We start from the raw sequence: 10,725 nt of genomic DNA on the forward strand, positions 1-10,725 counted from the left end.
ACCATGAAAAAAAATTCATAAATTAATTCAGTTAATTCAGGTGTATCTAAGTAAGGCAGGCCAAAGAGTAAGGGACCAACCAGAAGAGCTGATAGCCTATGAGTAGGTTAATTCATGCTAATCACGAATTGACAGTAGACTAATTTTACAGTGAATATAAAACAGTATTTTCCAGAAATAGGTTTGCACACTGAGAATTAAACTGCATGTAACACGTTTCAGAAGGTTTACCTTGTGAAGGTTTGACATCCACATTTGCATCTTTCCTATTAGAATTTGAATTTGCACCTTCCTCTAATTCATCAAGGTATAAACGATAACGGTGTCCACTCTCATCCTCATATTCCACGTTTTCATCATCCGAATCAACTTCTGGAGCAACATACACTACTTCAAATTCAATTTCACCTCTCTAAAATGCAATGAAAATTAGAAATTTACTTACTACTGCACAGCTACCTAACAGGATTACCAAGATGAGCTAGGTTACTGAAACAAATACATTTTATTATTGTAAACACATTTGCAGTTGTGTTGAGCATTTTGGACATGTATCTGAATCAAGTTTTTACTGACTAAAATAGCACAGCTCTATAGCTAAGCTGTATATTTTTTACAGAATTATCTGAATTTCTTAGATATATTCCAATACATTTCAAACAGTGACTTCTAATGAGGAAGCTTTCTGCTAAATTAGACACAGCTATTAACTGTCTGAAAGAGGCAGGAAAGTTCTAGACCACAAAGAAACACTGTTTGGCTGGAGCTGTTCAGTCATAACAGATTAAAGTATATGTCACTAAAGAATTATTTCTGTGGGGCAATGTAACAAGCTGATTATCATCAGCCTTACTGAAGAATCATTAGCCAATACACGTGTTTAACTGAACCAGTACTGGCCCAGCATTTTTCCTCCTTAAATTTCAAGACGTAAGAGGATTAAGTGTAAGGTGACACAGCCTCAGGAATCACTGTAGCTTAGCATTACACTGTGCTTAACAGTAAACATTAAAATTCAAAGTAATTCAAGGGGCAGAACACAAGAAGCACCTAAACGTGCCTATGGATAACAGGTCCCAACTGACCTGTTGGGAAAGAATAGTTACAGCTTCTTTATGTTTGGCATCTCTTAGATTAACTCCATTTACTGCCAGAATAGCATCACCAACATGCAGTCCTCCACATCGATCAGCAGGTTGCCCAGGGTGGATTTCAGAGATCAGTATTGGAACACCATGCTCCTTCCCACCCTGTTTAAGAAAAAAAAAAAAGTATATTTTAATTAACTGAGATGCCCTTTAACATAAAATCAGCATGCAGGTAATTGCTCCTAAAGTGCTTATTTCAACTTCTATTTTAGAAAATTAGAAATCATTCTTCAGACAAAAAAAAAAATCTTTAAGAAGAACACATGCAATGCTTCCCTTAATTCTTCTCCCCACAATAGAATGGAATATTTCAAATACATACTCAAAGAGTCAAAGGAGGCAATTTTGAACAACAATAACACTATAAAATCATATATAAACTGATGAAAAGCTGAAAACTTCATTAAAAAAACCTATCAGGCACCATATTGACCGGTAAGAAACAGTATTCATATTTAGAATAAAAGTATAATAGTCAAAATTTTTAAAATTTGTTGTAAAAAGTTCATACAGCTTTTGTTAGATGTGAGATGCCAACACAGATACTTAGAAAAAAAGGTTATAATCACAACAGCTAAGGTTTGGAAGTCAGGTCTCAGATTGCCTCTGCTCTTCTACACACTTACCACAACTGAAATTCACCACTGGCAAGTGTCCATACCCTAAACCTCAAAAACATAAGTTTGACATAAAGTAGCAATTATCTATTTTCTAATCTATCAAAATGTGTCTTTTAAGTTCTATGGCCAAAAAAATGGATTTGTGCATGCTTTTTTCATATGTAGGACTTCTGTGTCATAGAAAATAAATGCAAATATTTACTGTGATTGAAATTCCTAATCCTTCATGGTCTTCTTTAACTAGCAAAACTTTTCTGATTGGACCAACACCTTGACTCTTCTTTAAGGCATCAGGATCCTAATTTGATAAAAAACAAACATAGCACGAACATGAACATGTGAACCAAAAACTGATGCATTTCACATTTTGGTTTTTTTTAATTATACACAGGCACTGGATGAGCAACAGAGTTTTAGGCTAGCTCCAGGCAGGACAAACTTACAGTGCCTCTTTACAGAAAAGGTATGAAATCAGAAAAGATTCTCCATTATGCATCCCTGATAAGAATAATTATTTAAATTATTTCAGTGCTGAGTGATGCATAACGAAGAACTTAACTTCAAAAGAAGAAAATCACCCACATATTAAAAATATAAAGAGACTACATGAAGAAATGCCTATCACTGCTAAAATGTTGTACGACATAATTTATAACTAACCAAATGACAGAAGAGGTAATGAGTGCCAATGAAGAGGTTGCTTGCTCAAGTTTATTTTTATTGTCATAAACCACAACAAAAGTCATTGAACATGAAACTCAAAAGCCAGATTAAATAAATCAAAGTATTGGATTTTGCTTTTGTTAAGTCACTTGCAGCATTATGCATACTCTTAAAATCACACATACACATATTTGTCCACCAGTATTTTGCATGCAATCAGGAACATTAGCTGTAAGATCCACCTGACCAACTAAGGTATTTAGAACAGATCAAAGTAAAGCACTTTCCTGAAAATGTTTGGGTTTATGCACTGAACACTGAGGTAATTAACAGGACATGTGCCACATTGGGTGAGTTCTAAGATACCCACAGTGAAATGCTGTTTACAGGTTTAGCTTTAAAAAGTACCTTTATGAGTAAAAAAACCCCAAACCAACAAACAATTATTTTACTGTGTCAATTTATGTGGTCTTTGAGAAAAAAATTGAAATTGATTTCAGTTCAATCAAATAGTAAAAATGTTATTCTTGTTTTTTGTAAGTAAGATAGTTCCACATTTTGAAGTCCAGGTTACAAAATTCGGTTGTTAAATTTATATTTATATAATAATAATAATAAAATTTATATTTATATAATAACATATAGCAGAGGCTCAGTCTGGGCGTTCCCAGGTAAGTCAAAGGAATTGCATTATCTTTCCTGTCATCTGTAGGGACATGCTATTCAGCATGGAACTGTCCCTCAGCATACAAAAGAATTATGCATTTACAAGTGACATTTGAAAGAATACAATATTAAAGTGAAAACAGAGATAAAGTAATTCGTGTCTGTTTCCTGCAAATGGTGGAAATAATGGAGGAAGGGCTTATCTTTTCGACTTACATGACCTGGTGGTGCTTGCATTGGTCGTTTTAGATCATTCCGACCTCGACAAGCTCTAATAACAGTTTTGTGACGGTGAAGGTGTATTTCTGCCTCAAGCTGATTCCACAGCTTGTCATGAGCAGGTCCTTTCATATCTCGGCCCAATAACTGAATCTGTTGGACCCTACAGGGTGACAAGGAGAGTAAAACAAGATGCTGTATTACAACTGAAAAATCAACACACTGTACGAGTCATACACTTCATGTGGCTACAGCACACAGTCATGTGACAATTACTGCAAGAACTGTGGGGATTTTGTTTCTACCTTCTGTTTAATTAACCAGAAATGTGAGACTTTTCTTACTTAGTCTTAACTTCGAACCTGCCTCTGGGGATGCAAAGATAAAAAACAGCAACAAAGAACATCTCATGCTAAGGGATGCGGATTGACTTCACATACCTTCCAGCTAGCTCCTTATCTAAATACTTGGCTGCTAGTCTTGCTCCATAAACCTCAGCCTGAAGCACAGCTATGTGTCTACGAAGGGCTTCATTCTCCTTCCTCAGCAACTTCACCTCAGCTTCCAGCTGAGCTTCTTTCACTTTTTCTTTCTTGTTAGCTTCAAGTTCCCTCTCCTTTACAACAACAAAAAGAGAAAAAAAAAATTGTTGAAAAGCCTTTATCCGAGTTAATTATAGAAGACCACTTACTGTTTCTGCACACACAAACTGAAATTATTCTCCTGCGTACAAGACATGCATGCAGGGAAAAAAGAGAGAAAGCATGGACTTTGGCACTACAGCTAGTGGTTTGCATATTTATCCTATACAAAGGTGGCAAAATTTAGGTAGAACGAATATCATCCCTACTTTTTACTGTCTTGCAAATGGGAGATTCAAAGTTAAAGAATACTATTTTTAAAATTAAAGAGTAACTATAAAGCCACAAAATATTTCAATTTGACCACATTCTTTAACTATTTGATGATGATAATGATGATGATGATGTCAAGGAAACATTTTATAAGTCCATGTATCCTTAAAATGGATTAAAGCTATTTTCATGCAAACAACTGGGAAATGTCCATCCAGAGACATTTCCAAATTAGAGTCTGAAGACTACATAAATAATGCCAGAGATTCTACACATGAAGATGCCTATCCTGACAAACTTAAGGGAGAATTAGTGCAAAATAGCTGTGTTAAAAAACAAAACAAAACAAAACCAAAACCCACACTAAATCCACACTTTAAGCCCTGCACCCCGAAAAAGGAATTATGGAAATATAAATTAGTCCCACAGTGCTCCATCCCAAGTATACAGAAACAGCATAGTTATTACCTTTTCTGATACCTACGGCACTGGAGCAAAAGGAATTAGTATGCTCAGATTGTTAATCTATAAAATCTACTTTAAAGAGAGCACGTTTGATTACTCATATTTCATATCTTGCTCTGTATCCCTTTTACAAAGAGGGAAACCCCCTCCCACTGCAAATAGGAAACAGGAAAATGGAAGAGACACAGGGTCTAGTACTGTTTCCTTTAAAAAATGGCTGACAACTCAAATAGCAATAAAAACTAAGTTCACCATAATGCATCTTTGAAGACATTTTGAGTACCCAAAAAAACCTGTTCTCTGTGCTTGTATCAATTATATTGTTAAGGAAATAAAACCAGGAAGTGCCACTAAAGAAGCAACAGGACAGATACAAAATTTTACAGAACTGGCAAGACAAATCTGTTATCAAATTGTGAATATGATATTCGCTATTCCAAGCCTGGACATAAAACCACTAATATAGTCAATATTACCACATTTGAGAAATTATGCAAGGTTGGTCCTCCAAAGAGTTATTTTCACAACAGATATATCTAAGCATTTATAACTATTTGCCAGAAAGTCAACTCTGAATTTGATGGACTCTGCTATCTCCCTCAACTGTTAAATACTTGTATCAGGTTAGACAGATGAACAGAGTACATTACACCTATGTACATGATGGCCTAGCATAGTGCTCAGTAGGAGTAGCACAAAGACTGCTTGAAACCTGCATTTTACTTCCTGACATTCTCATATGCACATTAGAAAAACATGTCACACAAAGCCACTTATGGTCTCCGGTCTTTTGAGTTGGGGCTTGTCTTGTAAGAATGGCTCTCTTCAGCAAATCTCCTTCTGAACTGCAGGATCACTCCTAGACAAAAATTTTGACTAATCTACCTTTGAAGAATAGGAGTTCTCAAGATTATACCAATTCTTTCTAGTATTATTTTGGTCTTGGGCTTTAATTCACAGCTACTGCCAGTAACCAAAGGGCAATTACAAGAATTCAAGAGTGCCACCATGCTGTGTTGCCTCTGCCACACACCTTGGCAGTGAGAAGGGTCACAGTTCAGGCATAACACCTGTTTTACAGTTGCTGCAAAGTCCATACACAGTATGTATAGGCAAAAGTGTCCCTGTTAGCTGTGTACATATTGCCCATATCGCATCAAGGTGCTCTAAGCAGGATAGGTTCCCTGTTTGTATATATACTCACTTTTAGAACATCCTTTATTTGACAAATATAAAGACAAAGACTAGAATTTAAGACAGGTGTATTCCAACCCGCCTCAGAAAATTGAATTGTTGAAGTGATCCAAGACATCTGATAACACTAGCAAATTTCATGCAGCACATTTAACTGTATTTATACAAAATAGATTACACACTCTCATCAGGACTGAAGTGTTCCAATGATTTTCTCTGAATTTGGTTTGTCATTTAAATTAAATTCAAACAGAAAGCCAAATGTTACATTTCTAAGTAGAATCACTTTTAGTCATGAATTTTAAATGTTACACCTAAAATACCAGTAACAATGCAATTCCATAGAAATATTTTCTTCCTATTTTCCCCATTACTGTGACTACTGTTCTGTGACTGAGGTGGAAAATCACACCCAGAAGCCTTTCTTTTCTGGACTGTCTCCAACTGATCACCACATGAATTTAAAAGAAAAAAAATCAAAAGGTTTGCAATACAGAATCTCTGAAGATGTACTGAAAGAACACATCTTGTTTTGAATGACTGTCAGGAGATGTGACAAAAGTCCCAAAAATGTTTAAAGAAATCAAAGAAGTTACAGAATAGTTTCATGTTTTCTAGTGTTCATAATATGGCATAGGTTCTGAAAACAGAAAATGTATTTTCTGTTAGTAATACTAAAAAAAAAACAACCCTAAACCAAAAATGCAACTGCCAGGTTGAAGGTCAAAGCTTACAGTTACCAGCTATTCCATGGCTTTTCAAAAAGCAAATACTGAGTAATGATAAAGAAGTATATAAGATAATAAAAGTGGAAACACTGTTTAAAAACCTTTCAAGTCTATCACTATGAAAAACCGGAAGATGAAAGTCACCTTTGCTTCCCTTTTTCTTCTTATCTATGTATTACCGTGTTTATATGCTTTTGGCTGTTACACAAGCCAGTACATCATTTTAAATCAGGCCCATAAAAAGAACAGAGAAAAGGAGAAAAAAAAAGGAAAAGTTGACAGGATATTTTTTTATATACAACATGCAAAATACTTCAGATTATACTCATAGATGTGCACAGTGTTTATGCTTTAGAAATTGTATAACACATTAACCTTGTTTTGAGGTACTGCCAGGACAATCTTTCAGAATGTCAAGCTGCCAGATATCACCCCAAATTAGTTGTAGCAATGATAAATAAAACACATAGAAATTTAGGAAAGAGGGCATCACATCTAGAAGAGAAATTTAAAATGCAAAGGAAATTCTTTACACAGCATCTTGCCAACCGTTAGGAAGAAAGAAAAAGCCAGATCTGTTTTGCCAGTTTCTGAGGCCAACATACATTTAAGTTGTTGCACAAAACAAAAGCACTGCTTAAACATGAAGAAAAATTGGCAATCAGCATACTTACCATTTCATCCACAGAAAGGACAGACTTAAGACAGAAGAAAAGAGTTCCATAATTAGAGAAAAAGGCAATAGGAACTTCAAGAAAATGCAACAACATAGGTTACTTACTCCAAAAGACATTCACCAGCAAGACTGTATATTTTATCAGAGGGCATAAAGAACAAGCACACTGCTACAATTGTATTTAGCAACAATTTTGTTATTTTGCAGTGAATGTTATTAAAAACCTTATTAAAAACTTACCCTTAGTGTAGCATTAAAACCAGTATTTTCTCCTAAAATACCAAGAATCTCTAAAGAATTGCAAAGTAATGCAATATACATGAAGGTATCAGAGAAAACCCATTCTGCACTATAACATCTGTTACGCAGATAACAGATTTTTTTCTTTCAGAAGGAAAAACAAAATATGTGTTACAAGAGGGACATAAAGGACGGGAAGAAGCATCAGAAGAGGTATATCAACCGCAAAACTCGAGAAAAAAAATTCAACTAGGCAATTTCGTATTTTTGCCCAGAAAGTGTTACTGTGATTGGACTGAGATTCACCACTCCTAAAAATGGATTCAGCCTAGACCACATAATGTTATCAACTGCTTAGTAATCTAAACATTTTGAAATGTCCTAGTTCACCACTGTGTACAATTTCACAGATTACAGAGTGTTCATTTATGCTAAAAGTCTACATACAAAAGAAGAGTGTCTGTCTCTCAAAGAAAGCAGGAAGTCAACTAGTACAGAACTTTATTTCCCCATTGCATATTCTGTTGACACAGTCCTTCTTTGCCCTCAGAGGCTTTCTGGCTGCCAGAAGGTCAGTATAACAGTTTTTATTTACCCAAATATCACACTTCCCATTTTATTCTCATTTAAGCAGGCTCAGTTTTGCTTGTTCTAGCTTTACAGCTTTCTTTATCTAGAAGAGTTTAAAGTTGAGCTTCTGTCCATAACTGTGAATTCCCTAAAGGCAAAGTAAAGCAAACTCCGAAGACTAGTTCTGATATTTATAAAAAGGAAAAACTAAGGGAAACTAAGGAGAGAATATCAGTCTAAGCCATTAAAAAAACTCAACTTAAACACAGATAAAATCTGAAACAATGTAGAGTAAAATGCACTTATTGTCACCTGTGGGAAGAAAACTGCTGTCAATAGCATGGAGATTTAATATTATCTTGAGAAATTGTTTATAACAAGGTAAAGAGAAACAAAAAGCTTAAAAGTATTACTCTCCATGTCACTCAGCAGTTAAGTCTAACTAATAAAATTTACTCACAGTGAAGTGTTGACTTAAAAAAATTGCTACATGTAAACCTGCAACCTAACACTTACAAAATGCTGGTGCTATTTAACTAATGCTTATTTACAAAGCCATAAGAATAATTAACAGCTCTAAACAAATTTCATCATACTTCAGCTATGAATCAGCACAGAACAAATTATGTACAGACAATCCAGAAAATGTTATACAGAATATACAAGTATGTAGCCCTAGGAAGACAGCTCTAATTCAATCACAGTTTTTGGATCTAAAACAGAAGAATTTGGGTTACTGCTGTTATTCAGTGATTAGCCTAGACATCCTTTAAGCCTTACGGTCTATTACTGCATTTTATTGTACATTAATTAACAGGACAAAATAGCAGTATTTTCCACATACACTGGGACCAGGTATTTGCAACCCAACCGTGAAGCAATTTTAGAAACAGTCAGAGATATACTTGGATTCACACTAACAGTTAGAAAACACATCTCTACAACACTACATTGCTTTTCTAATTTACAAAGTTTTAGTGTTAGAGCCTGAATTTGTGCTGTGGCTTGTAACAAGGCAGACTAGGCTCTGGCTACCAGTCAATGCCAACTAATTGCCCAGATTAATTATTGTTAACTTTTGGTGGGTTTTGTAAAAGGACTGAGTTTCTAAAAAACATATCATACAAAATTATCAGTGGTTTATTGAATTCTTTTACAATAGTCTCCTGCATGTAGCAACGGACAGCACATCAATCGATCCACAGCACTCTTAAAGAATGACCACAGAGAGAGGAGTGTGATGCCATCTACCCTCTCTCTCTCTTTCTGCATGGCAAAGCAATCCCATTCTTACTCTCACCAGACTGTTATTACAATTAAAAAAAAAAAAAATTAACTTATTCCACTTTAGGCTTTTGCAAATTCTGTGAAAATGTGGTTGTGTCTGTTTATTGGAAACTATTACCTTTTGCAATTTCAGTCATCAGAAAAGCTCTATAAATTATCAAAAGATTTTCTTATTTTACTTTAGAAAACCACTATGTAAAAACAACTTCTTAAATTCTAGTTCTTTATTCTGACATTATTCATATTGTTTTTAGTGGTTGCTAACAGCCAACCATAAATGCTACTTAAAAAAGAAAAAGTTAACATTTTCAACATGAAAATCTGTTATAGCTTATTAACACCTTTCAGTGAAAAAATTCAGTCAGGAGAGGGAAAAGAATAATATAACCTTAGATTCAAGTAATCATACTCACCAGTTTTGCCTTAATAGCCCCAGAATCAACACTCTGACCAGTCTTGGCATGGAGCTGAAGCTGAACAGCATGGAGTTGCAAAAGCTGATCATGCACTTCCTTTTCCAAGACTGCTTTCTCTGCCTGTGTTTCCGTCAGTTCAGACTTCAGATCAACTAACTGCGCCTGTGAAGACATAACCCGTCATAGTAATGAGCAGTGATTAAACAGGGTCACCAGAACTCTGATACATAACACACCATTTGCTGGTACATACATGTTACACATGGTGTAACACAGCTAAGAGCATACACTGTCATACGTTCCTCTGTAGCCCAACTTAAGCACTGTGTCGTTTGCAGGATCTTCTCCTCAACTTCCACAAAATAATTTACCCACAAAAGCAGCATCAAACGGCCCTACTGCCAAAAGTAACAACAGCTGAGTTCTTCCTCAGGCAGGCAATGGCACGTGATGCCAATGTCCATGCCAAAACAGGGAAACGGCATTAAACCTATGTAGGATTTACAACCATACCAACGTAAACACAATTTTAAACTGTACAATTATGAAATCTTACTGAAAAAAATACTGATCAAAGCAAAATGATATTTATTTATGCAATGCTGAAATCAAATAATCTTATTTACAACTGGTCTAATATCAACAGCTCAACTGAAACAGCAAATTAGGTGGGTAAACCAGAAGCCACGAATTAGCATGCCCCTAGAATAGATGTGTGGAAAACAAAAAATAGTTATTAACTCTTGAAAAAGTGGGTTTGAAACATTTTAAAAACAGTTTTCATGTAGGGTTTATATCTGGAATAAAAGAACAAGTTTACCAAGTGGCTTGTTATCCTTAAGTTCAATTAGCATTTTATAAGACAAGATAGATAGACAGATAGATAGACAGACAGATAAGCTTTAAAGCTACTATTTGCAAAAAAAAAAAAAAAAAAAAAAAAAAAAAAAAAAAAAAAAAAAAAAAAAAAAAAAAAAAA

At 34.9% G+C, this 10,725-nt stretch overlaps 1 protein-coding gene across 1 annotated transcript in view; it reads right to left on the reverse strand.

The window, feature by feature from the left end:
- Nucleotides 1-145: 145 nt before the first annotated feature.
- GOPC (golgi associated PDZ and coiled-coil motif containing) overlaps nt 146-10,725 on the reverse strand; it is a 24,386-nt gene continuing 13,806 nt past the window's right edge. The window contains exons 2-8 of the mRNA XM_027899101.1: nt 9,744-9,908; nt 7,232-7,255; nt 3,757-3,932; nt 3,314-3,479; nt 1,971-2,066; nt 1,086-1,250; nt 146-412 (exon numbers count right to left, since the gene is read on the reverse strand). Coding sequence (XP_027754902.1) covers nt 146-412; nt 1,086-1,250; nt 1,971-2,066; nt 3,314-3,479; nt 3,757-3,932; nt 7,232-7,255; nt 9,744-9,908 — 1,059 coding nt within the window. The remainder of the gene's footprint in view (nt 413-1,085; nt 1,251-1,970; nt 2,067-3,313; nt 3,480-3,756; nt 3,933-7,231; nt 7,256-9,743; nt 9,909-10,725) is intronic.

This window comes from Empidonax traillii, unplaced genomic scaffold (assembly GCF_003031625.1).
Source record: "Empidonax traillii isolate 1590-97213 ecotype Southwest subspecies unplaced genomic scaffold, ASM303162v1 scaffold641:size396790, whole genome shotgun sequence".
NCBI classification, from domain to species: Eukaryota; Metazoa; Chordata; class Aves; order Passeriformes; family Tyrannidae; genus Empidonax; species Empidonax traillii.